This window comes from Conger conger, chromosome 11 (genome assembly GCF_963514075.1).
Source record: "Conger conger chromosome 11, fConCon1.1, whole genome shotgun sequence".
In the NCBI taxonomy this organism is placed as follows: domain Eukaryota; kingdom Metazoa; phylum Chordata; class Actinopteri; order Anguilliformes; family Congridae; genus Conger; species Conger conger.
This window is the reverse complement of record NC_083770.1, coordinates 11442150-11470052: the sequence shown is the minus strand read 5'-3', so window position 1 is coordinate 11470052 and position 27903 is coordinate 11442150. Positions and strand designations below refer to the sequence as shown.

At 44.0% G+C, this 27903-nt stretch overlaps 2 protein-coding genes across 2 annotated transcripts; both read right to left on the bottom strand.

Moving 5' to 3' along the window:
* Window positions 1-5115: 5115 nt before the first annotated feature.
* On the bottom strand, window positions 5116-7745 carry LOC133141333 (zona pellucida sperm-binding protein 3-like). Its single transcript, XM_061261861.1, has 9 exons — window positions 6783-7745; window positions 6586-6704; window positions 6285-6388; window positions 6035-6212; window positions 5847-5964; window positions 5677-5753; window positions 5529-5614; window positions 5347-5454; window positions 5116-5263 (listed from the first exon to the last, which is right to left on the bottom strand). The coding sequence occupies exons 1-9, from the start codon at window positions 7710-7712 to the stop codon at window positions 5151-5153; spliced, it is 1833 nt and encodes a 610-aa protein (XP_061117845.1). The 5' UTR covers window positions 7713-7745; the 3' UTR covers window positions 5116-5150.
* A 3781-nt stretch (window positions 7746-11526) lies between these two features.
* LOC133141162 (zona pellucida sperm-binding protein 3-like) lies at window positions 11527-13984 on the bottom strand. The gene is made up of 9 exons (XM_061261590.1): window positions 13195-13984; window positions 12998-13116; window positions 12697-12800; window positions 12447-12624; window positions 12259-12376; window positions 12089-12165; window positions 11941-12026; window positions 11759-11866; window positions 11527-11675 (listed from the first exon to the last, which is right to left on the bottom strand). The coding sequence occupies exons 1-9, from the start codon at window positions 13930-13932 to the stop codon at window positions 11563-11565; spliced, it is 1641 nt and encodes a 546-aa protein (XP_061117574.1). The 5' UTR covers window positions 13933-13984; the 3' UTR covers window positions 11527-11562.
* Between the last annotated feature and the right edge of the window lie 13919 nt (window positions 13985-27903).

Here is a 27903-nt window from a genome sequence, read left to right as displayed (position 1 = left end):
GTCTGCTGTTGACAAGGGCGTTTGGGCCAAGATTTTTAACGGGGAGGTTCCAAACAAGAAAATGTGTACAGTGGGCTCCAAAAGTCTGAGACCACCAGTGAAAATGCTTCTATTTTTGCATTATTTTCTAATTTAATACAAGTGTTTTCAATACGAATTATATTATCAACAGTTTGAGTGAAACATTGAATGTTCGTGAATTTCAGAATTTCTTAGTATTTAGTATGTCCACCTTTTGCTTTACTGGCAATGTGCACTCAAGCTGGCATGGACTCCACAAAATTGTGCAAAACCTGATGATTCATCTTATCCCAGCATTATTTGACAACATTTCAAAGAGCATCTTCTGATGTTACTAAATGCTTAGCTTTTGTCAGTCTTCAAGTGCCCCATAAATGTTCCATGGGGTTAAGATCAGGTAATTGTGGATAGTCCAGCACTCCTTGCTTTGGTCTTTGAGTGGTAGTAAGTAGCTTTCATTTGTTTTAATTTTTTCAAAATCCTAAAACTTTCTGTTTATTTCCAGGATGACGTGAGCATGTTACAGTGATCACTATGGCATTAACACTGTTACAGTGGCCTCTATAGCATTAGCATAAACTATTATTTTGTCTTTTCCTGCCTCATTCTCTTTCTCCCTCCCTCTGTCTCCCTCCTTCTATCCCTTTCTCACTTCTTCTCTCTGTCAGTCTCTCTCTCTCCCCCCCACCCTCATATCTGCCCTCCGAGTGCCTCTGTCTCTGGGGGTTTCCATGGAGACAGATGCACTCTGGGGGCAGTGGGTTGTGTCACTCTATTTGCACTGCTGGGCAGGTTAGAGGGCGGGTGAGACACCATTTAGCTGGTCAGTGACCCACCTCTGTGGGGTCACAGAGCATAATGTGGACACACGCTTTTGGGTCTCCATGACTCCTCCACTTGAGATATAGGAGATTCAAATGTTGTGCTGTATAGAGCTGGGATACGAGGGAGAGTGCCCCTCCCTCACCACCTCCGTGTGGTTAGCTGTTTCCCACCAAATTAACCAGAGGAACCATCCCTTACCTATACAGGGCAAAGGAGGCCCTCTAGTGGTACAGGATCATCAAGCCATGAAGACAGAAAGCCAAACACAAAATAGCATCCTCCCTGCCCTACGTTGTCCTAATTCTGTGGTACTCATTGGTTTCCCTCTCTGTTCCCTGCCAGACTCTATGCTTGGGACGGTTGATTTTTGGTCACCCTGTGCAGTTCCCCCCTGCTGTTCGCAAGTGTGGTCCTGGCAATGAAGAAAACCGGCTGCTTTGCGGAGAGACGGAGAAAAAGCGTGAGTGGGTCCCTTTCTGCTAAGCTCAGCACCCCTACGTTCCACCCAGTGTATCTACATTCCACACAGAAGCTCTACATTCCACCAAACACATCTACATTCCACCCAGTGTATCTACATTCCACACAGAAGCTCTACATTCTACCAAACACCTCTAAATTCCATCCAGTGCCTTTACATTCCACCAAACACCTCTACATTCCACCCAGTGCATCTACATTCCACACAGAAACTCTACATTCCACCAAACACCTCTACATTCCATCCAGTGCATCTACATCCCACACTGTAGCTCTACAGTCTACCAAACACCTCTACATTCCATCCAGTGCCTTTACATTCCACCAAAAACCTCTAGACTCCACCCAGTGCATCTACATTCCACACAGAAGCTCTACATTCCACCACACACCTCTAGATTCCATCCAGTGCCTTTACATTCCACCAAACACCTCTACATTCCACCCAGTGCATCTACATTCCACACAGAAGCTCTACATTCCACCAAACACCTCTACATTCCATCCAGTGTCTTTTCATTCCACCAAACACCTCTACATTCCACCCAGTGCCTTTACATTCCACCACACACCTCTACATTCCACCCAGTGCATCTACATTCCACAAACACCTCTACATTCCATCCAGTGCATCTACATTCCACACAGCAGCTCTACATTCCACCAAACACCTCTACATTCCACCCAGTGACTTTAAATTCTACCAACCAGCTCTAGATTCCATGTGTAGCAGGGATAGCTCAGCTAGTAAGCACAGTGAAGTGCAGGAAACCACAAGAATGCTCCCTGATGACAAATTCAAAAGAATGTGTTGCCCTTGGCTAGGGGTGATTTTAGCTTTAGCTGACTGGTAACGCATTTGTCTAACAAATCTTTGGATGAGTGAGAGGCCGGGGTTAAAATCCCACCTTCCACTCAGCACCTAAATTCTACCCAGTGCATCTATATTCCATCCAGAGCATCCACATTCCACCCAGTGCATCTACATTCCATCCAGAGCATCCACATTCCACCCAGTGCATCTACATTCCATCCAGAGCATCTAAATTCTACCAGCATCTCTACCAAGAGCCTGTACATCCCACTCAGCACTATTTGCACACAAGAAACAAGCAAAAACAAGTCAGCTTCTATAAACCGCAAGAAATAGACACTCGGAGAGGTGTCCTGGAGGCAGAGAGTGATGAGACCTCCATGAAATGATAAATATGTCCAGAGAGACTGTTAAAGTGGAGAAAGGAACAACAGAGCCTTCTCTATAACATCTGCAAAATATAAGCACACAAACCACAAATAAGCAATGAGGTTTATGAAAGTAGGCCAGAAAAGTCCAGAAGTTGGTTTTTTGCTTCCATCCTTTTTTCAGGGCACAATCACTATGATAATAGGACATACCATTTGAAAACATTAAATCCCACGATTCTATTTGAAAAATCTATTTTGAGATGCCATTGCTTGAGCGACGACAGTTCCATATTTTGTAACATGTGGGTGGTAAAACAAGTGTGGGGGGGGCCTCACCTTCTCTGCAGTTTTTGAATTCCACATACGACAAGAAATAAGGAGCACATGTCAGTGTCCTTTACAGGACAAGTGTCCAGTGGACATAATGCATAATAGTTTCTCATTCTAAAAATGTGCTCTGGAAAACGTTGACCATTGATTGCTTCAAATTTCTCTGGAGGAATTATTTGTTGTCCGGTTCACCATTGTATACTTCTACAAAAGTACTTGTAAATAGAAATTCTATTATCTACATTTTGTATAGGCTCTCTCGAACACGATGAGTCAACCATCTCTGACCAGTATTTGTAACATACAGTATTTGTAACAGCAGAGAAAATGTGTTACCCCCCTCTGTGTGTAAGAAAATTCTTTATAATGTCAGCCCATCAAAGAACCGACCACAGGCACGTTATTGAAGTGTTGACTAAAAAGCATTTTAGCTAATGACACTACGTTTCCAACTGTACATAATTTGTTAGACTTGCATAGAACAACACAGCATTCTTTCGCCCTACATAACAAAATTGTCTGTTGCACTTCAGCAAAATGGCTACATAGAAATAGATTTCCTTTAGAAGAGTTCCAATGACTTTCTTGTCTGAGTGAATATTTTTGAGGAAAACAGTGAAAATACAACAATCGAGGATATTTTCAGTGATGTGAGCCAATTTTATATTGGTCAGAATCTAAAAACATTCTGAAAATATTTTATTATTATTCAGTATGCTTATAAATAAGGAGCTAGCCTGCTTTTGAATAATAAATAGCATGTGAAGTGTTGTCTAGTTTAGTAAGAAAAATGAAGTATTTTAAACTTCATAAGACCCATGAAAAGAAAGGGGCTTCATTCAGTGTTGTGACTTGGCTCCATTGTGTTTATCAGTGCACCAGCCACAGCTGCAATAATCTGTATCCAGTGAAAAACAAAAAAGCTTCCACTTTCACTGTGTTTGAGCTTCTGACCTTCTGACAAACCCCAAAGGGTTACCTTTCAGGATTCAGGACCAGGATTATACCTGTAATCAAAAGGGTTCAAGAATAGTCACCATTTTACTTTGGGTATGTAATTTTAAGTTAGTGTCAAGAAGACGGGTGATACTTAAGGGGTTAAAGAAATGAATAATGTGTGAATGAGAATAAGAATGCAAGCATGCGTGAATTTATTTACTTACTAGTGAATTAAAAGAAACCTTATGCTTATTTCAATAAACAGATTTAGTAAGGGCGCTTACTGAGTTAGTGAGTACGACGTACTGAGTACGACGTAGTAATTATGGTGCTTACTCAGCTTTTGCGATATCAGATGGCTTATTGGTAGCTGGTTGCAAATTAATTTATTTTCTACACAGCTGCAGGGATGAATCACATTAGCACTCCTGGGAGTGGCTTGGGGGTGCAAGGGGTTTGGATTGGGGGGGGGGGGGCACATCAACACCATCAGTAGATCATTTACAAAAGCTCTGCAAGACAGGATTTTCATTTTAATTGCCTGGTGAAACTTTCAAAATAATTGCTGCTTGGACACTGTCAATATAAATTGTTTGAAATGTTTTTCTACATATGCTTTAGGAAGTCGGTCCTGCAAACAGTTCTGATACTGAACCATGGGAGTGCTCCAGTGTTATCCAGGAATTATGGGAGCTTAAATCAGTGGTGCAGTGTGTAAGTCTTGGCTTGAGTCGATTTGTTGTACGTCGCTCTGGATAAGAGCGTCTGCTAAATGCCACGCAATGTAAGGATTGCCAGGTGTTTGAGAGAATGGTTTGTATACATGAAGTTCTGTATAAAATGGTGTAAAGTAGGAAGCTACACAAACCACTAGGAAAGTAAATTAAAAGGCTTAAGGTGCCCTTTTGCATGCACACATGGGTAATTAAGGAGTACCCATTTAAATTGAGGTTGGTATGACTAATGGGGTTACTGGCAAAGTTAACAAGCTGTTGAAATTCCAATTTCCCCTGGGGGTCAAATGGTTGGAACAGTAAGTTAAATTGACCTGCATAGGACTAGTCAGGTCATTTAGCAGATTCATAAGCGTCGGACACTCCATTTTGTCATCATTAACATGTCATGTACAGCCATGAGTTTGACCATGAGACAATGCAGGAAGCCCCATGCAAAATGGTTGCAGCAGCATGCTCACATTAGATCATGTCACCACTTCAGGGGTCTAGTAATCTTGGAATAAAGTGAACCAAAAGGCAGTTGCAACCATTTTCCCAAGTATGAGGGCATAATCACAGCATAACAGCAAGGCTACAGACCCAGTCGGCAAGGTTCAGCTCTTTTCACCATGTTTATTAAGAAGCCTCACACGGTCACAATACAACACGTTTGTAGCGTCTCCACACCAGTACCAGCACCAGCACAATGATGCAGACCAGGGCAACTGCAGCCATCACTCCAGCCATGAACACCGCCTCAGAGGCACCTGGAGACAGAGGTTGAAATAGTCAGCCATGGGTCATAGCCACCAATCAGTTTTACAGCGGAACTGAAACGGTGTACCATTACCTTGTGCTTCATGATCCATCTTCAGAGTGTTGTGGGACTCAACAGCATCTTTGGTAGCCTCTTGGAAAATGACAGGGCGTAGGGCTGCCTCAAACTCGTACTGTATAGCTGGAGAGCAGAACAAGCTCATACACTGGCACCAACACAGGAGGCAGAAGCAGAACGCACTACAAATAGCCAACCTGAATCCACACTTCTGCCCTTCCTCCCAGAACAGCCAGAGTCACAGCAACTACATTTCTGGTCATTCCCAGACGCTTCAATCCACCTGAAAGACAAGTACAGTTACCAAAATACCAGGAGAACAACATTCCCCACTACTGTACCAACCTTTGCTGTCCAAGAGGAAACGAGCAGGCCTTCCCATCAGAATCAGGAATTGCTTTCAGATGGCAGAAGATGTAGAGCTACATTGAGGAAAAATGAATAAAAAGCCATTACAAAACCCTAGTTGCCACCTTCAGAAGGCATGTACCTAAAGCATAAAGTAATTTACTCACAGTAGACCTGGTCTCCTGGGCAAACCTGAAACCATCCAGCTGAAATTGCAGCTTGTTATCCTGTACCCTCGATAGGAAGTGGGAGCGGGAATTGGTCAGCTTGGAATCCATTAGACACCTGGAAGGCAAATACAGTGGCTCCATCACATCCATGGGACAGGCTATAAAATTAGGTAGAGCATACTCACCCTTTGCCCTCAATGAAAGGATATCTGGGGACTGCATTCATGTCAGGTTCCAAAGTAGCTACACAGGCATCCACAAACACACGGAGGGGCACGTGGTGGGCCTGGACCACCGAGGCCTCAATGTTAATGAGGTCCCCCAGGAAGAAGACGTTGGATGGCCTCTCCAGCTGCCAGTTGTCTATCAGGTACAGGGGAAAAGATGAAGCAGAGTACATGTGCAGACAAATTCCCAAGATTTGTTAGCCTTTACCATCCATGATCCTCAGGGAGAATACAAGCAGTTCCTCAGTAGTCACAGTAGAATAGTAGGGGACCCAGGTTGGATTCAAGGCATTGCTGCTCACATTGTGCAGCCTGCAATGGGGACAGGGGTGAAAAGCAGACCAAACAAGGCACATGTCAGTAAACAGGATCCTTTACGCTGAAGTCCAGACTGACAAGCATATGCATTCAGACTACAGCATCATGACCAAACATTTTAGATGAACAATTATTGAAGAATGCATTCAAATAGCCAGATGTAGGAGTACCGCCAACAAAGGTGTGCAAACCTGGAGTAGTGGCACTGGAGGCCCACCACTGCACTTGAGGTCCTGATGATGGGAGTGGCACCAATTGCTTGAGGTTGATAGGTGAGGGTAAAGGTGTAAAACAGGGAGGTCTCAGTCATCTGGGGAAATACAAAGGCCCATTAGCAACACCACAGACCAGCACCATCAACATCAACAACATAGTGCATGCTACATACAGCAAGCACACTGCCACAGCCATGGAGCTCAGTCTCAAACAGAAGCACTTGAGCGGACTCATCCTGTGCAACAGGGCTACAGCCTCCCAGGGTGATGTCAGATGGTTGGATGACATGGCCAATGCCAAGCAGGTCCATATCCACTTCCACCTGAACAGAGCTTTCCCCACAGTGGACCTTAGCAGGAATAGGATTGGGAGTTGGAGCTTCCACTGGAATCTTGGGGGCCGTGGGTCCCTCAAGGGTCGGGCGGGCAGTCACTGGAGCCGGGGTGTATGCTGGCTTGAAGGTTGGACGGGCCACCACTGGAGCCGGCGTGTATGCTGGCCTGCTGAAGGCTGGACGGGCCACCACCGGAGCCGGGGTGTATGCCGGCTTGCTGAAGGCTGGGAGAGCCACCACTGGAGCCTGGGTGTACGCTGGCCTGCTGAAGGTTGGGCGGGCCACCACTGGAGCCGGGGTGTATGCTGGCCTGCTGAAGGTTGGGCGGGCCACCACTGGAGCCGGGGTGTATGCCGGCTTGCTGAAGGCTGGGAGAGCCACCACTGGAGCCTGGGTGTACGCTGGCCTGCTGAAGGTTGGGCGGGCCACCACTGGAGCCGGGGTGTATGCTGGCCTGCTGAAGGTTGGGCGGGCCACCACTGGAGCCGGGGTGTATGCCGGCTTGCTGAAGGCTGGGAGAGCCACCACTGGAGCCTGGGTGTACGCTGGCCTGCTGAAGGTTGGGCGGGCCACCACTGGAGCCGGGGTGTATGCTGGCCTGCTGAAGGTTGGGCGGGCCACCACTGGAGCCATGGTGTATGCTGGCTTGAAGGTTGGGAGAGCCACCACTGGAGCCTGGGTGTATACTGGCTTGCCCTCTTGCGCATCACATAAATACCCCAAAACCCCTAGCACTAGAAACCCAATGTACACCCTTTCACTACCCATGTTGAACAACCAAATGCTTTTTAGGGGGGAAGAAAAATCCAGGCATAACCATAGTGTCTCCTGAAGCCCATTTTATAGTCAGTGAATGTAATTGATTGTTCCAAACCCCGCCTCTTTCACTAATCATTCTCTGGCTTTAAAGTGTTGCTGCTTCTTTGAATTCACTCAGCTGGTAACTCATAATTCAGTTTTAAGTCATTCATTCATATTTGAAAGCATGGCCTCAGTTTTATTCTGGATAATGATTTAAATATGAATAACATTCAATGGCAATCCTAAAAGTAGATGGGTTGGGCAGACAGACCCTGTAGTCACACAGGCTGCCCTGTGGTTGATACTTCAAGATGCTTGGGTGACAGGACAACTCATAGTTCAGGCTCATAATCAATGGAAATGACTTGGTTCCTGATTGTTATTTACTTCCTAGTAAATTTAAAAAAGAAACCTTAATTTCATGCTTATTTCAACGGACAGATTTAGTAAGGGTGCTTACTGAGTTAACTGGTGTGACAGTAATTAGGGTGCTTACTCAGCTTTTGCGATATAATCAGGTTGCTCATAGGTACCTGGTTGTGAATTCATTTTCTAAACAGCTGCACAGATGAATCACATTAGCACTCCTGGGCGTGGCTTCGGGGTGCAAGGGGTTTGGATTGGGGGGCACCTTATAACACTATTCATAGATCATTTACAAAATGCTTGGACAGATTGTCATAAAGTAAATTGTTTGTGAAATATGTTTTTCTAAATATGCTTTATGAAGTGGGTCCTGCTGACAGTTCTGATACTGTACCATGGGAGTGCTCCAGTGTTATCCAGGAATTATGGGAGTTTAAGATCACATTGATGCAGTGTGGAACTCTTGGCTTGAGTTGATTACAGTGAGGGTTGCCAGGTGTTTGAGAGAATTGATTAGTGTGAATGATTTGCATACATGAAATTGCGCATAATGGTGCAAAGTAGGAAGCTACGCGAGCCAGTAGGAAACCAAATCCCTTAATAATGAAGGGCTTAAGGTGCTTTTAAATTCCTTTTAAGGGATAAGCAATTTAAATTGAGGTTTGTTTCAGGGGCAAATGAATGTATAATTAAGTCTGTAATGACAGCATTTGCATTTCATAGTGGTTACCACAACAAGACAAGTAGCTGGAGACTGATGTGGTTGATGGCAAAGTTAACGAGCTGTTTAAATGCCAATTTCCCTCTGGGGGGAAATGGTTGGAACAGTCAGTTACATTCACCTGCACAGGACTAGTCAGGTTCTTTAGCAGATTCGTAAGCTGGACAAAATTGGTCAGGAATTGACAAGTTGTTTTAACTGAGGGGGAGGGGGAGGGGGAGGGGGAGAAAAAAAAGAAAAGCCTCTAGGTTGTTAGTTACCAAGCAACCATGTTCTCATAGGGGCAGTTCTAGGATTTTTTTTTTTTTTACTGGGGTGGCCATGGGGGGTCCAAGAGTTGTCTGGGGGTGGTCACCATATCTCCTGGCTTCGTGCACACTAAACATTTTCTGCGGTTATTTATGCTTTTTATTGTTTCATGTGCGAAAAAAACCAAAAACCTATAATGTATTACTAGTCTACTAAGACTAAACAAATTAAAAGGCTATAGGCTACTAATAAGCTAATGTACAGGATGACATTAACAATGACAAATAAATAGGCTTTGTCATCAAGACCCTTCTCTGAGGTCAGTAGACAAATGCTCTCAGCAAACAACCAAACAAAAATGCATTATGCAAACCCTGGGTTTTATCTTCCTCTAAATTGACAAAGGGCACGATTGAGGCCCTTCATCTAGTTTGCTGTGCAGTGTGGCAAAAATGTGGTATGGAATAAGGGCTGAGCATATAGAACAGAGGTCACCAACCATGGTCCTGGAGAGCTACTGGGTCTGCTGATTTTTGCTGTTACTCTGCACTTAATTAATCAATTAGAGCAGATGATTACACAGCTAACTCACCTCACCTGGTTACCTGGGTCTTAACAGGGTGCTGTTTCTAAGGTGAAAACAAAAACCAGCAGACCCAGTAGCACTCCAGGACCAGGGTTGGTGACCCCTGATATAGAAAATGGAGTGCTCCGATTCTACACAGACTCGGCATTCCATTTTCCATGCCACACTGCCAGTTTTAGCACAGTGCAGTGAAGAGGCTCAAAATTGCAGCAATTATGATGAATCTGAATTACATAGTATATCATACGTTAAGACAATTAGATGTTCATGGACCAAGAATAAAAACATTTGTTTGGCCATATTTAAGGCCATTAAAATCATGGACTGTTCTGCAGAACAAACTACAAGGCGTAGAACAATCCCTGCCATGGTACGCCAACATAATAGCAATATTTACATGCTTATTTCAATTGGAGAAGAGCATGAAGTGACTGGATAAGTAACACATGCAGAGCTGGTGAGAATGTGATGACAAAGCAAGAATGTGTATCATGTACCCAAGATCTATTACAATACTGTTCTGACCTGTAACTAAGCCTGTTCAAGAATTTGGTCATATGAAATGAACGTCATGATTAAAATACACATTGTTATCTTGTCCAAAATCACTCACCAGCTCTGATGCATATTACTTATCCTGTCACTTCATGTTAGTCTTGAGTTTCACCAACTCAACACAAGAAATCTTCAAATTAAATCTTAAGTCGGGTCAGACACAGCGATGTCAATGTCACATGAAAAATGTTTACATGGAACATTTAAGAGCTTTTGGAAACTGAATGAATTATTGTCTTGAGTACTTGCATCAATACAATATGCAAACACCTTTTTCCAAACAATCAAGGTTACATTACCAACTAGATAAGTTATAACTCTGCTATATACACACACATTTAGCTAGTAGTACACAGGGGCATAAAGAAACAGCATTCAAATCATTTTTGTTGAGACTAATGTTTGTTAGCCAGTAGTCTTCAATTTAATCCATGAATGCTAGCTAGCCAATGTTTGATACCATTTCATGATATTTAAAAGGAGTCAACTAACATTACCATTCAACATGAATTTCAAACTGTCACACCGACAACAGCAAAATAACATTGAGGCTTACAAATTGTACCATACAAGCAGTCCTGTCATGTCCTGGTGATTCTACTTTTTTGCCACACATTTGGCAGTCTTGCAAGGAGAAAAGGTCTTCATAAAAACAGATTTGACAAGTGCTAATAACATGCAAACCAGATTAGTGTCAGACATGCACTTTAAGCATTTGGAAAGCAGCAAAACAGGACAGTCATGGTAAAAGCAGACCTGGCATGTGCATGGTGCCCCCCCCCCCCCAATCAGATTTTAGGGGTAGCCACCCCTTTAGAATCACCCTTAGCTCTGGAGTTACTGCATTACATTCAAACACACAGGCCACTGCTTTTTACAGCCAGGGCAGCCTGTAGCGTAGTGGTTAATGTACATGACTGGGACCCGCAAGGTCAGCGGTTCAATTCCCAGAGCCATTGGACCCTTGAGCAAGGCCCTTAATCCTGCATTGCTCCAGGGGAGGATTGTCTCCTGCTTAGTTTAATCAACTGTACATCGCTCTGGATAAGAGCGTCTGCTAAATGCCAATAATGTAATCTTGATTTTGCAACCATTACCATGTAATGCCACAAGTTTGACCTTGACAATGCAGGAAGCCCCATGCAAAATGGTTGCAGCAGGAGCATGCTCACATTAGATCATGTCACCACTTCAGGGTGAAAAAAAAAATCTTGGAATAAAGTGAACCAAAAGGCAGTTGCAACCATTTTCCCAAGTATGAGGGCATAATCACAGCATAACAGCAAGGCTACAGACCCAGTCGGCAAGGTTCAGCATGTTTATTAAGAAGCCTCACACGGTCACAATACAACACGTTTGTAGCGTCTCCACACCAGTACCAGCACCAGCACAATGATGCAGACCAGGGCAACTGCAGCCATCACTCCAGCCATGAACACCGCCTCAGAGGCACCTGGAGACAGAGGTTGAAATAGTCAGCTATGGGTCATAGCCACCAATCAGTTTTACAGCGGAACTGAAACGGTGTACCATTACCTTGTGCTTCATGATCCATCTTCAGAGTGTTGTGGGACTCAACAGCATCTTTGGTAGCCTCTTGGAAAATGACAGGGCGTAGGGCTGCCTCAAACTCGTACTGTATAGCTGGAGAGCAGAACAAGCTCATACACTGGCACCAACACAGGAGGCAGAAGCAGAACGCACTACAAATAGCCAACCTGAATCCACACTTCTGCCCTTCCTCCCAGAACAGCCAGAGTCACAGCAACTACATTTCTGGTCATTCCCAGACGCTTCAATCCACCTGAAAGACAAGTACAGTTACCAAAATACCAGGAGAACAACATTCCCCACTACTGTACCAACCTTTGCTGTCCAAGAGGAAACGAGCAGGCCTTCCCATCAGAATCAGGAATTGCTTTTAGATGGCAGAAGATGTAGAGCTACATTGAGGAAAAATGAATAAAAAGCCATTACAAAACCCTAGTTGCCACCTTCAGAAGGCATGTACCTAAAGCATAAAGTAATTTACTCACAGTAGACCTGGTCTCCTGGGCAAACCTGAAACCATCCAGCTGAAATTGCAGCTTGTTATCCTGTACCCTCGATAGGAAGTGGGAGCGGGAATTGGTCAGCTTGGAATCCATTAGACACCTGGAAGGCAAATACAGTGGCTCCATCACATCCATGGGACAGGCTATAAAATTAGGTAGCGCATACTCACCCTTTGCCCTCAATGAAAGGATATCTGGGGACTGCATTCATGTCAGGTTCCAAAGTAGCTACACAGGTATCCACAAACACACGGAGGGGCACGTGGTGGGCCTGGACCACCGAGGCCTCAATGTTAATGAGGTCCCCCAGGAAGAAGACGTTGGATGGCCTCTCCAGCTGCCAGTTGTCTATCAGGTACAGGGGAGAAGATGAAGCAGAGTACATGTGCAGACAAATTCCCAAGATTTGTTAGCCTTTACCATCCATGATCCTCAGGGAGAATACAAGCAGTTCCTCAGTAGTCACAGTAGAATAGTAGGGGATCCAGGTTGGATTCAAGGCATTGCTGCTCACATTGTGCAGCCTGCAATGGGGACAGGGGTGAAAAGCAGACCAAACAAGGCACATGTCAGTAAACAGGATCCTTTACGCTGAAGTCCAGACTGACAAGCATATGCATTCAGACTACAGCATCATGACCAAACATTTTAGATGAACAATTATTGAAGAATGCATTCAAATAGCCAGATGTAGGAGTACCGCCAACAAAGGTGTGCAAACCTGGAGTAGTGGCACTGAAGGCCCACCACTGCACTTGAGGTCCTGATGATGGGAGTGGCACCAATTGCTTGAGGTTGATAGGTGAGGGTAAAGGTGTAAAACAGGGAGGTCTCAGTCATCTGGGGAAAAACAAAGGCCCATTAGCAACACCACAGACCAGCACCATCAACATCAACAACATAGTGCATGCTACATACAGCAAGCACACTGCCACAGCCATGGAGCTCAGTCTCAAACAGAAGCACTTGAGCGGACTCATCCTGTGCAACAGGGCTACAGCCTCCCAGGGTGATGTCAGATGGTTGGATGACATGGCCAATGCCAAGCAGGTCCATATCCACTTCCACCTGAACAGAGCTTTCCCCACAGTGGACCTTAGCAGGAATAGGATTGGGAGTTGGAGCTTCCACTGGAATCTTGGGGGCCGTGGGTCTCTCAAGGGTCGGGCGGGCAGTCACTGGAGCCGGGGTGTATGCTGGCTTGAAGGTTGGACGGGCCACCACTGGAGCCGGCGTGTATGCTGGCCTGCTGAAGGCTGGGAGAGCCACCACTGGAGCCTGGGTGTACGCTGGCCTGCTGAAGGTTGGGCGGGCCACCACTGGAGCCGGGGTGTATGCTGGCCTGCTGAAGGCTGGACGGGCCACCACCGGAGCCGGGGTGTATGCTGGCTTGCTGAAGGCTGGGAGAGCCACCACTGGAGCCTGGGTGTACGCTGGCCTGCTGAAGGTTGGGCGGGCCACCACTGGAGCCGGGGTGTATGCTGGCCTGCTGAAGGCTGGGCGAGCCACCACTGGAGCCAGGGTGTATGCTGGCTTGAAGGTTGGGAGAGCCACCACTGGAGCCTGGGTGTATACTGGCTTGCCCTCTTGCGCATCACATAAATACCCCAAAAACCCTAGCACTAGAAACCCAATGTACACCCTTTCTCTACCCATGTTGAACAACCAAATGCTTTTTAGGGGGGAAAAAAAATCCAGGAATAACCATAGTGTCTCCTGAAGCCCATTTTATAGTCAGTGAATGTAATTGATTGTTCCAAACCCCGCCTCTTTCACTAATCATTCTCTGGCTTTAAAGTGTTGCTGCTTCTTTGAATTCACACAGCTGGTAACTTGTAATTTGGTTGTAAGTCATTAATTAATATTTGAAAGCACACAAGACACATTCCAAAATTATTGCACATAATCAATTGTATGGGTTAATTGCAGCATATACGTACACAGGATTCAGTACTATGTAGTATTATGTTTTGGAAGGTCAGTATGCAATTAAGAGTTCCTCATCAGAAAGCCTAAGTCCCTAAATGCCCAAGATCAGTCGCCACCATTGTGTGCATACTCTTGATTGGAATTCAGAAAGATATTAAAGATGGAGTTTTGTTGAAAGCACGGCAAAAGCAGCAAATGTGAAAGTTTTAATATTAGACATGGGATATTATTTTGAATTCCTGAATTTTGCGTGTTTGTAGTGATTACAATGCTGCCAATATATACAAGAGAATACCTTAAAACCAATTCCCTCTGCCTGAAGGATTGTGCTAATTAGCAAATCCAGGTGATTGGAACAAAATACTGGGGAGGACATTTTCTTTATGAACCTGGATTCTCCACCCCTGCCTTTACCAGATTAAAAATATTAGTTTTCAAATACAGCCATATGGCTTGTAGTTCTTATTGAATTATACCAACCCTTTCATATTTAATAAAATGCTAATTCAGATAATCTGCATAACATATTTGCAGTGGCTACTTTTGTAATGTCCCATCACAAATTATTTACTACCGCAGTGGTTCTCTGGGGATCCCCAGAGAACCAGTATGCTGGCTTTCGTTCCAACCACAATTGCAATCGCAGGATTTTAATAAGCTGCCATTTTGTCTTAATTAGGTGCTTTTCATGTTGAGAGAGACTCCTGTATTTACCCTCTTCAGCTGCTTTTTTGTCACAAATATATATGCATGCCATGAAGAATAAAAGTCACATTGTGCAAGTTCACATTGTGCTTACCATGCTATATTGTAAGATGTTTTTTTGATCACATTAAAGACTGTGAGGTATAAAGAGGCAAATCAATAAACTCCTAATTAGGTTATTGTATTAAAGTTATTTCATTATTTCCTTAAATGTATTAAAACAATGCAGGTTTGGCTCGTTATCATTTGCTTTGGCTTTTAATTCTTCTTTATCTACCAATGGATAGTATAAGTGACCAGGTGTCATTAATTAGGATCTTATTGCTTCACTTCACTCTCTTATTTTGACTCTGATTTCTGTCTTTTGTTTTCAGAGTTGTTTGCAATATAGTACATTGTGAATATTGGACTTTTATTCATGGCACGGCATTGTTATTTTTAACAGAATGCACCTTTAAGAAGATAAATAATCCCTCTAAACATGAGACTAGTAATTAAGAAAAATTAACTGCTAAACTGTTTAACTGTTAAAGTTCTGGGATTTCAACTGCGGTTGGAACAGAAGCAAGCATACACTGGGGGTCCCCAGGACCGAACTTGAGAACCACTGGACTACGCACTTCTTCATAGAGATCATGAATTGTGCACCACAGTATTGTCCCTGGTCTGCAGTCCCTCCCGGGGCCTACACAAACCTGAAAGAGCTAGATGCTGTGCTGCTTCTGCAAGGTAAATCTTCAAAAATTCAAGAGATAGATCTCCCCTTGGCCGAGTCTCTCTTGGCTGGTTTTTCTTCTTTGCAGCATCTTTCTGGAAAAAGCCCTGTATATCCACATTATGTTGCTAAACCAAATGTCTTTATCAATAATAATAGTATCCGGGTCAGTGACAAATAAGAGATTACAGTTTATAAAAAAAAAAAAAAGAATAATAATAATAGGATGAAATTGCAAATAAAACCCGTTTTAATTTAATTTCTTTTTTTACCTTCATTAGAATGATATTTAGTTATTTCTAAAACTTATTTTCAGCAAATGTAATTCATCTATTTTAATTTAGAATCGTATGATAACATTGGTCACAAATGTCATGCATAGGTAGCTAGCTAGCTTATATATATATTTGCTTTTATTGCCACCCAATAACCAGCAAATATTCAGGGTGAGATCTCAGCAAGTCTGTAGTGCTCAGGAAATAAAACATTTACTTCCAATTATTTAATAGAATTATTGCATTTGATGTTTATTACGGGTTAAAGTGTTATGTTCCTGTGTTCTGTGTGTTAGTTTATCACTATTCTTGTAATTTATTTGTGTCTGGTGTTCTGTTTATATTCATTAGTCTTTGCACTTGTCTTCCCCTGTGATGTCTGAGTGAATGTTTACTAGCCCAGTCACTCCCTTGTCTGCGTGCCCCACTATTCGTGTGTTTACGGTAGTTCCGGGGTTCAATCTTCCTTCCAATCTTGCATTCCTTACTTCCTGCTTTCGCTCCATTTCATGTTTGTACATAGCACTAATATACTAATGCCAACTAACATAGAATTTGTACAGTACTAATTATACTAACACACTAATATGTTTGTCAAACTAACAAACTAACATTCACTAGTTTTGGGTATTTGTAATTTAAATCACTTAACTAACTTACTAACGCATCTCCAGTTTCAATTCTGTTCTGTAACTCCGCCTCCCTATTCTATCACTGATTACTTGCTTAGTTTCAGCGAAGTATTCACACCTGTCTCTCTGTATCTCTGCATCTCCTGATTCTCTGCAATTGTCTACTCTTTAGTCCGGAGCCGTTTGTATTACATGTGTGTCTTTGTGAATCCAGTCCGCGTTTTCATTTCCCCTCATTATTGTCATATTATCCTTTCATGTGTCTCACCTGATGTTTATTTGGTAGACCGCCCTCACTCCCATGCCCCCCCTAGTTTGTCTCATTCCCCTGTGTATTTATACCTGTCCTTTTCAGTTGCACGCTGCTAGTTCATCTTGTCCTGTTTTCTTGTCCTGAGCCCTTGATTCCTTCCCCCAGTTCTAGCCTCCTTGTTTCCTTGTTTCCTTGTTTCCTTGTTTCCTTGTTTCCTTGTTTCCTTGTTTCCTTGTTTCCTTGTTTCCTTGCCCTTGTTTATCTCGATTCCGGTTTTTACCCCTGCCTGCTTCCCTGGACTCTTCTTTGGTTATTGTGGATATCGGTACCTCTGCCTTGTTGGACTGACCCCCTGGCTTATGACCTTGGCCTGTTTTTTGACTCCACTCTGTCTGCCCCTGCATTTGCAATTAAACCTGCCATTTTTCTGCACCCCTGTCTGCTTCTGGTTCCTCTGTCCTCCCTGCCATGACATAAAGTCTCTGACACTTATACTATAAAAACTATACTATATTTGGCAAATATTATCTTAGTCCTCAGTCCATTTTATATTTGTTGGGCTTTCCCCTCCTGTATCGTCTGAATTACAACCTTGGCTGCTGAACTCCAACTGTCATTCTTGCAAATGTTTTCCTGTTTGTGTAAAAATGGCTCAGTCAGTTGTGCAGCTATGAACCAAATTACTTTGGACCTTTTCCACCTTCAGTATATAAATATGCTTTTTAATCATGCAAATAAACTTGCTTAGTTTCGTTGAATTCAGGATGGGTGCAGGATATAATGGAGTTCTGTGGTTTGGGGCAGCTTCTTTGTATAGGAGAATGGCACAATAACCATAATGAATATGGTCACTAATGCAGCAATGTCTCTAAATTCTGCACAGGCATTTTACAGATGGCCTTGTGCTGGGGTCCTCTGTGGCCACTGCATTCTGAATAGGACTGAATATTTAAGGATTAATCAATCTAGAGCAGGCAGTCCCAGCACACTCTGTGAGCAGGACAGTCCTGAATATTAACGGGTCATTTCCATACTGAAAAGCCTTGAGATCCAGAAGCCTAACAACTTCAGTTCTTCTGAGCCAGGCATGAGCTGAGGGTCCTTTTTATTCCTTTTGGTCAGCGACTCCATCTTAAAGGTTAAGGACCAGTGCGGCGGGTCTGCTAAGAGGGAAAAAAGGCCAAAGAAGGAAATCAGAAATGGATCAATTCCCCCCAGAGGCGTCTGTAATGTGAGTCCCTGGACACGCGTAGGGCTGCCGTGCCGCTTGGTCCTGTCCGTCCAGGCAGAATGAATCTGACATGGTTCAGCGACGGTGGGGGGTCGATTGATGGCTGTGGAGCGCTGGAGCTGTTTTGAAAATAAACGAGCGGAGCAAGGAAGTTATCGTTCACAGTTGGCCACGTTCTGACCACATTGTTGGTATTTGACCATGTTCGGTCTGTGGTTTTGATGGATGACCACGTACTAACCAGGGTGTTGGTAGTGGACCATGTTATGACCATATTGTTCATAGTTGACCATGATCTGACCATGGTGTTGGTTGGTGACTATGTTCTGACCATGGTGTTGGTTATTCTCTGATAGTAGTCTTGGTAGTAAACCATGTTATGACCATTTTGTTCATAGTTGACCATGATCTGACCAGGACATTAACTTTAGTAACTCCCAATTGTTCTTGTGGTGCTTTTGGCGTAGGCCATAGTCAAGCACGGTTTTCGCCTCCCTCCCTCCCCTCCCACCCCCTCCTTCCAGCACTGACAGGATTGATTGATAACTGCGTTGTTAGGGAAGCGCCAGGGGCACAGCGGGAGTCTGAGATCGATATCGGCGCGCGCTCGGAACCAAATCACTCACCCAAATGAAACTCCCGTCTCGCTGAGACCCATGAGGAGAGGACGGCCTCCGCTGCAGCCGTGTGCCGAGCACTCCTGATTACCCCCATAGGGCACTCCTGATTACCCCCATAGGGCACTCCTGATTACCCCCATAGGGCACTCCTATTACCCCCATAGGGCACTCCTGATTACCCCCATAGGGCACTCCTGATTACCCCCATAGGGCACTCCTATTACCCCCATAGGACACTCCTGATTACCCCCATAGGACACTCCTGATTACCCCCATAGGGCACTCCTGATTACCCCCATAGGACACTCCTGATTACCCCCATAGGACACTCCTGATTACCCCCATAGGGCACTCCTGATTACCCCCATAGGGCACTCCTGATTACCCCCATAGGACACTCCTGATTACCCCCATAGGACACTCCTGATTACTCCCATAGGGCACTCCTGATTACCCCCATAGGGCACTCCTGATTACCCCCATAGGACACTCCTGATTACCCCCATAGGGCACTCCTGATTACCCCCATAGGACACTCCTGATTACCCCCATAGGACACTCCTGATTACCCCCATAGGGCACTCCTGATTACCCCCATAGGACACTCCTGATTACCCCCATAGGACACTCCTGATTACCCCCATAGGACACTCCTGATTACCCCCATAGGGCACTCCTGATTACCCCCATAGGGCACTCCTGATTACCCCCATAGGACACTCCTGATTACCCCCATAGGGCACTCCTGATTACCCCCATAGGGCTCCTCCCACTGCAGCCAGACCGTGCGACATGGGGCCTCTGCTCACCTCCTTCTTATAGTTTACTTTAAGCACTGATCCCGAGGTCCTGGGCCAGCCAGGGGGAACTTTTTAAAATAACCCCTGTGTATGCTGGTCCTGGAGCTCCTCTGTATATGCTGGTCCTGGGAAACCCCTGTGTATGCTGGCCTTGGGGCTTCCTGTGTTTACTGGTCCTGGGGGACCCCCTGTTTTTGCTGGTCCTGGGGGTCCTCTATGTATGCTGGTCTTGGGGCTTCCTGTGTTTACTGGTCCTGGGGCACCCTCTGTTTTTGCTGGTCCTGGGGTTATCTGTGCATGCTGACCCTAGGGGGCTCCGCTATGCTGGTTAGTGTTACAGCTAATGCATCGTGCTTACATTCTTTCATACTTTTTTCTAAAGTAAAACCGCATTGCAGGTTTTACTCATTGTCATTTTCTTTAGCTTGCAACTCATTATTTTACACACATCAGTTTGCTTCAGTGACCAAGTGTCCTCTCTGCCAGCCTTTTGAGCTACTGATCTCACATGCCTATCTTGAATTCAATCCATTAAAATGGTATATCATGTCTAAATATAATACAAAAGTACTAGCTGCTCCAACTCATTAAAAGTCCTTGGATTTCATTGGACAGGGCATATTATTGTCATAATAACTGTAGGTATGTCTTATGTAATGTGTACTTAACGGGTTAAATCATTCTTCAATCAGTGTCTAATTAATAATGATTAACGATGAATGATTATGGCTGGAAGGATAGGTAGCATGGACTGGGATCCCCTTGGGGCGATGGTGGGGCCTGACGCACACAAACTGATTGACACCTTAACAAACCATTTTGAGTCGAGGGACCGTGATGTATTTCTGCTGTGGAATATACAGGCGTACTGTTCTGAGGGTCCATAGAGGCTTTCCACCATTAGTGCTGCTTGTTCTTCGTGAGTTGGGTTTTGCCTGATTGTTTGGTTCTTTATAACAAGCAGGGCATTTCGGTTTGACATGAATTATTCAACCGGCCTTGACATGAAGTGTATTAACTGCTTGAGACTGTGTGTTGCGTATAAAACTGCTCTCTGTCCTATAGGAGCCTATTAAATGCAGCCCTAAATGGAACCTTTGCAAGATGAAAACTCCTCCCCTGACTCTTTATCATGATACACAGCCCACATCAGGTTTTTTTTAAAGGCATACTACGCAGGATATCTACCACGGAAATGTGATAAAATAAACATGCTAAGGCAGGGGTGTCAAACTCCAGTCCTGGAGGGCCACAGTGTCTGCAGGTGTTTGTGGTTTTCTTTTCAATCAGCAGCCAATTAAGGCCTTGAGAACAAGGTGTATGGACTCTTTAGCCAATGAAAGACATTGAACTGTATCTCTCCTGCTGAAACACACCAAAAACCAGCAGACACTGCGGCCCTCCAGAGCTGGAGTTTGACACCCCTGTGCTGAGGCATATCGACGCCGTCTCCGTCTTTGCATAGCCTTGCCAAATTCATGCTCCATTACCTGTGTTATTCTAAAATGTGTTTGGGTTGTTTCTGTGCTTGGCACTCTTGTGTCCGTGCAGAGGGGCGGGCGTGCCTACAGACCCTGAGGTGTGTGTTCCGGTTTCGGCAGAGTGCTGCGAGGGCGGAGGGGAAGAAGGAAACCGTACGGTGAGCGTGTCGCCGGAGACCTTGGAATAGCTTTGGCTCACTGGTGACAGCTACTGAAAAAAACGAGACGTAAAAGACGTCAAACGAGTTTGAAATATGAAAACGGAGATGAGTGGGCGGGGTTGAGGTCGGAGGAGGAGACTCTTTGATTGTAGGGGATCACAGCCTTTAACATAACCTCAAAAGAATGTGTGGATATTAGAGAGTAAATATGGCAATGAAAAGATGGCATAGACAATTGTAAAAGACTGGGGAGTTTGCAGTAATTATTGTATCTACAAAGCCCGTATGGATGTTGAGATTCTGATCTGTAGGGATGGCTCCATGGTCAGATTGCTTTAGACTTTCCCAAAACTTGTTCTCAGGTTGCCTTTTTACGTTTGTTTCTAAAATTATGCAAAACTCTGTGTAAATTGTGTTTTCCCCTTATGCTTATAAATGTTTTTTTTATTTTCTGGAGTGTGTTCTCATACTTTATTTGCTTATGTGTGTCTCCTATGGTTGTTTCAGTTAAAATCTCATAAATGGCTTATTGTGCAGGCTCCTCTCCTAGCAGAGCCCACACTAAAGCTAGACTGTCATGTCCCTCAGGCAGGCTGACTCTAAAGGGGCTTTAACCTGATCTCCCGGGAGCCGCAGCACTTGTTGCGTTGGATTTCAGTTACTGTTATTAACTGACAAGATGGCAGGTTGAGGAGTGCGGCTGGTGAACAACCCCCTGGCTTCCTGCAGCCACTGAGCCGATCGATCGATCGATGGATGCCGACTTCAGTCCATCCCACAGCCTCTTCACTCCGGCCTCTCCGGTGGATTAACCCAGAATGTTCCGGAAAAGTTTTGACGACTTTCTGTGGTCTACCAAAGTTACTTGTTCAGTCAATTGCCCGGGAGAAAAGAACCTGGGCCGGATTTGGATTTGAGGGCCAGATTCATGTAGGCACTTTACAATACAATGTAAATTTAAAAGTATCTGTTTGTGGACTTTTTTCAATGTGTGCACCCACCCTGCCTTTCTGAATAATGCATTTTCTGAAGGTTAACATTGATTCCCAATCAAGGCTGTTTTTTTAAAACGATGTATAATGCAGTTAATGGTGGGTTTTAAGTATTTTTAACGACCCAGCGATCTAAAGTAATTTCCAGCATGTGTGGAGGTGAAATTGTACTGAATCAAACATATGACTTGAATGTTGATTCACATCAGAGGCATTCGCAATGAGAGGGGCCTATAATTCAGCCGAAGGGCCAGGATTTCCCGCATATGATCCTGTTAGGTGGCTGATCTTTGCCTTGTGTTTATCAGAACTTCCTTCGAGAAATATTAAGAAGGAAAATGACGCCCCCCCCCCCCCCCCCCCCTTATAAACTCTGGATTTTATTGTAATCTGGAGAACTCCTGGAATGCCTGTGCCCAGGGGATTCTGGGAAAATTACTGCAGTGTTTCGCTCCAGTTTACTTCCCTGCCTGCTCCATTTACCCCAGATGAAGGAATTGTTTAAAAAAAGAAATCATTGCTCATTCGCTCTCCAGTGAGCCCTTCAATAAGTTCCACTTCTAAATGGAAATGTGCTGGAAACCCCGACTTCATCGTATTAAAATTAATGCGTTCATTTCACATTTTTTAAAATTACATTGTGTTCTGGGTTGGGGTAATTATTCTATGCATGTGGAATTTGATTATGTTTCATATTTTAACTTTTTCATTTTCAGCCTTTGTTAATGCTTTTATGATGTAATTTGGCGCTGAAGCATGTAAACATTCACAGTCACCACACAAATACACACACACACACATACATTCACACAGTCACACAAATACGCATACACACACACATACAATCACACAAATACACACACATACATACACACATTCATACAGTCACACACAAGTGCGCACACTACATTATTGGCATTTGGCAGATGCTCTTGTCCAGAGCGATGTATTAGACTAAGCAGGAGACAATTCTCCCCTGGAACAATGCAGGCTTAAGGGCCTTCCTCAAGGGCCCAACGGCTGTGCGGATCTTATTGTGGCTACACTGGGATTCGAACCACCGACCTTGTGAGTCCCAGTCATTTACCTTAACCACTATGCTACAGGCCGCCCCACTATGCTACAGGCCCACCCCACTATGCTACAGGCCCACCCACACTCATACACACAGACAAACATGTATGCATCCTGTGTATTCTCTCTGTGAGTCCTTGTGAAAGTGCTCCAAGGATTCTGACAGTAAATGCAGCCTTTATTCCACACCGAAAGCTCTTCCATCTGATTAGATATTTTCCATGTGGAATGCAGGAAATATCTCTTGAGAAAAGTGTCCTCTTTATTCAGCAGACCTGAAAAATGAACACAGAAACCGAATTAGGCTGAGATTAGTTAGTCTGAGATAGACTTCAGGCCCTGATGAATTTCAAGTCAATCAAATCAAAAAAGAAAAGTTTAGTTCCCAGTAGTTAATGCTGCATCAGGATTTGAATGTTCAGATTCTAATTCATGTTTGTGATGGGGTTAAATCTTGCTAGATAGTCCACGCCGATGTGAAAATCTATCCTCAGTACATGTTGGTGGATTGATCCCTGGTGTAGCCACCATAAGATCCGCACAGCTTTTAAGCCCCTGAGCAAGGCCCTTAACCCTGCGCTGCTCCAGGGGGGATTGCTTCCTGCTTAGTCTAATCAACTGTAAATTGCTTTGGATAAAAGCATCAGCCAAATTACATGTAATATATTTGGTTAGTAGTTTTACTAATGGGCAAATTTGTGGGTCCACTCTTGTATTGAGATCACGCCTTTACACCAGTGTCAAAGGGCTCAGTTTCTATTACCCTTGTGAGTTATTGTGAGATCTATGCGCGTTCGAAGTCGGATTCCAAACAAACCACTCACCCCGAGTTCTTGATTATAACTGAGTAAAGTTTATCTGAACCCCTATCACACATTCACAGCACGGTAGGCATTACGCTTCTTCACATTATATTTGCACTCCCAGCCCGGTGGGTTAGGCCTTTAGATAAGCATGTTCCTCAGAATGTAATAATACAAAACAAAGATTAATCACACGCTTAAAAGATAAAGAACTCTCAGCTTCTCACCTTGCTATGGTCTCAGTGGAGAGAAGAGTTGAAAAATGGATTAATGCCAACTGTAAAAAAATGTTCTGCAATAATCTGTATGCCGTGCTCTTTGTACCGCATCTGATCAAGTCTTGTTTTTCGGGTGCGTTTTCTCTAATACTCTCAGCCTTTTATTTCATTATTATTATTTTTTTCCGACCCATTCCTCAGCTCAGACTTTTAGGGATGTAACATTACGAGTATTTTTTAATGCTGAAACTGTCGATTTTTACGTATTGGGAAGACTCCTGTGATGTGGTGGCCGTGTGATTCTAGCAACAGAACGTAACATTAATGATGAAAAATAGAAATTAAGATTGTCTTTTCCCAAACCCATCGATTTTCCTCGATTTGATTTCATATAGTTTGTTGTATTTACAGTAAGCAGTCTGAACCACTGCTCTAAATCAGCAGAGTAGTCGAATCAATTTCCCAACTAATGTGCCTCTGCTCCGGTTATTTAAGATCTAAGCTTCCCTTTAGCACCCCCAGTGGACATTTGATTTAGAAACTGCAGTGAAGTTCTGCAAATAAGCAATCAGAAGTACAGAAGTCCCCTGAGATCGGGTAGCTGCCTTTATGACGTGAGCATCGGAATTTGTATTTACACAGAGAATATCAAATATATTCATATCCCCTTCATCCTACATTTTTTTCCCCCCGATTGTCTAATTTGCAGATTCATGTTTACAGTCTCGTTCTCTGACCTTTTGACCTGTCCTTGCTCCATCCTCTTCCTTCTCTTGTCTTCTTTTGCTTCTCCCTCTTTCTTCACCCTCGCTGCTGTGCTTGCTCTTAGTGGGGCAGCTTGTCTCACCTGTGACCATGGCCTGCTGAACAGTGAGCAAAGGCCCAGTCACGTCTGTACACGGTCACTGGCTCAAACTGAGGCCTTGTTTCCATCACGACGGTGCTGAGCCCCAATAGCCAAGGTCTGTTCCTGGGGGTACCGCCACTGTAGGGGCAGCCTGTAGCCTTGTGGCTAAGGTACATGACTGGCACCCAGAAGGTTGTAGCCATGATTGTCCCCTGCTTAGTCTAATCAACTGAAAGTTGCTTTGGATGAACGCTTCAGCTGAATAACTGTAATGTAATGTACTTTGGACAAGTGGGGAGGCGAACTGGGAACATTGCGCAGAGTCATCTTCATTGACACGCTGTTAACATTTTTCAAAATTGATATGAGAATCACACTCAAGTGTTTTGGTTCAAGTACAATCTCACTTGAAGCCAGAGAAGAGATTTTACTGTTACGCTGGAAATATGGCATTGTCTCTGCCGCATATGAAACGCTCTCTCTGGAACCGAGATACGTGAGGCAATTTATCAACAGATAAATTGTGTGTGTGTGTGTGCGTACTTGTGTGTGTCTGTGTGTGTGTGTCTGCGCACGTGTGTGTGTGTGTGTGTGTGTGTGTGTGTGTGTGTGTGTGTGTGTGCTGTTGCTTTTTCAATGTAAGGACAGTCATCTCCTGAATGTCAGAGAGTGGGGAAAAAAAAAGGCTTATGAAATGTTTGCTGTGTGGATGCTGCCAGTTCATAAAACTGGTGTGATTAAATCCAATGAAAAACCTTTTAACATGTGACAAGATTGCGTTCAGGCCTATGACCCAGGAGGAATAGGGAAAACTGTCCAAATTTTTTAAAATTCTAGTGAAGCTGAGAAAATGTCAGAGCTGTGATTGACAGCAAACACTCCATAGATGGGCACCAGCACCTCTGGCTTACAACAACAAAATGTGAGAATTAATTCAAGAGTATAGTTTAAATGTTGTCAATAATTTGAAAATGGGAAGACACTAAATGGCAAATGAGTGACAGACTGAAACTGAAACAGGAGTTGTTTTTGTTATTGAACATGTCTCAATCAGTTATATTTTTGGTCAGTTGAAACGGTTGATTGCACTATTGAGACGCATCACCTGGTTTTTCTGATCTGAACCAAAAACACAAGGGACGGAGTAGTCACTGCTGATTGGTGGAGGATGTATAAGGGTCACTGCTGATTGTTGGAGGATGCACAAGGGTCACTGCTGATTGGTGGAGGATGTACAAGGGTCACTGCTGATTGGTGGAGGATGCACTGGCTTACAACTTTTTTCTCACAGTCAAAGATCTATGGGTGTTTCGGCAAATATACACTCACTGAACACTTTATTAGGAACATACACCTTTTTTACACCTACGTATTCATGCGATTATATAATCAGCCAATTGTGTGGCAGCAGTGAAATGTATACAACCATGTAGTTATGGTTTTATTGACCATATCTACATTGCTTTGACCGTGGAGTCATTGTAGGTGCCAGACAGGGTGATTTGAGTATGGCCAGACTGGTCAAAGCTGACCGGAAGGTGACAATTACGCAAATAACCACAAATTACAACAGTGGTATACAGAAGGGCATCTCTGAACACACAATGCATCATTACATTACATTACATCATTGGCATTTGATTAGACTAAGCAGGAGACAATCCTCCCCTGGAGCAATGCAGGGTTAAGGGCCTTGCTCAACGGCTGTGCAGATCTTATTGTGGCTTCACCGGGATTAGAACCGCCAACCTTGCGTGTCCCAGTCATTTACCTTAACCACTACGCTACAGGCCGCCCCACATAACTCCAAGTGGATAGGCTACAGCAGTAGAAGTTTAAATAATAAGTCTAATAAATACTTAAGTGCTCGGTGAGTGTACATCAACCACCTCCATCCACAGAGCTCAAATGAACTCTGTGTCTCTGGCGTGATGGCCTGAACTTTCAGGAAGCCGCCAAGCGCCTCCTGTTTCTGGGTCACTGAGCGCACGACAGATGGTCCAGTCCCAGAATGTTGACCTTTTTTGTGGTCTGCTGGGGTGTAACCTTGGAGATTTCTGTTTTCTTTCATCCAAGTCTCATACCCTGAAAAATGTTGGCCTGTTATTCAGTGAGCATGTTTTGGCTAGAAAATCAAGGCAGGCTTGGTTTGCCTTCTTCACAAACACAGATTGCCAATTTTCCTCACAGCTCACACTCAACTGCAACCCAGTCTTGCATTTAATTGTGATTCAAAGTTCAGAACTAATGTTGCTTTGAACGAGGGTGACATAGTCTTCATGAAAATAGGTGTGTTTTGACCCCATATGAGGACAGGGTTGCACAATAAATGAACATGAGTTCCTCTTTGTCCTTGCCAGTTCAATTCTTCTCCCATCGGTGGCTCCCCACTGCTCTACCTGACACTAGCGTGAAAATGCAGACGGTGCCTTAAGAGTAATTTCAAAACACTTTAATAGACGACTTAGAAAATCGCCTAGGAATAGAGACTTCAATCATTCTTACATAATTACTAGCCACCGTTAGATTCCACTCATGAGATGGACAGGAAGAGCAGAAACAAAACAAAAACAAAAAAAACCCTGCATTGTTGATATTGTTATTAATAATTTTTATGTTGCTATTTTCTTGTCATACCTGTCGAACGTTTTTATGTTCATACCTGTATCCAGTGACCTTTGTATTCCACGCTGTCGTTATTATTAATATTATTCATATATGCAACTCGATACATGGCGAAGCGGTCCAAGGACTTCTGGGAATGACAGCCACGGACCCGGCATGGTTTCAGTGTTTGCGATGATTTTCACACCTCACAAGCAGCTGAGAGAGCCTCTGGGGAATGTCAATGCAGACACACTCCATTTTGGCTCAAAAGAACAGGAGAATAC

What these genes read in the sequence shown, in the direction of transcription:
- LOC133141333 (XM_061261861.1), bottom strand. Translation starts at nt 7,712, where the DNA reads ATGGGTAGTGAAAGGGTGTACATTGGGTTTCTAGTGCTAGGGGTTTTG. An exon ending in TTTCCTCTTGGACAGCAAAG is followed by an intron (nt 5,615 to 5,676) that starts GTTGGTACAGTA and finishes CTTGTCTTTCAG; the next exon opens with GTGGATTGAAGCGTCTGGGA. An exon ending in GATGGATCATGAAGCACAAG is followed by an intron (nt 5,264 to 5,346) that starts GTAATGGTACAC and finishes CTCTGTCTCCAG; the next exon opens with GTGCCTCTGAGGCGGTGTTC.
- LOC133141162 (XM_061261590.1), bottom strand. Translation starts at nt 13,932, where the DNA reads ATGGGTAGAGAAAGGGTGTACATTGGGTTTCTAGTGCTAGGGTTTTTG. An exon ending in GCTGTGGCAGTGTGCTTGCT is followed by an intron (nt 13,117 to 13,194) that starts GTATGTAGCATG and finishes GTTTTTCCCCAG; the next exon opens with ATGACTGAGACCTCCCTGTT. An exon ending in TTTCCTCTTGGACAGCAAAG is followed by an intron (nt 12,027 to 12,088) that starts GTTGGTACAGTA and finishes CTTGTCTTTCAG; the next exon opens with GTGGATTGAAGCGTCTGGGA.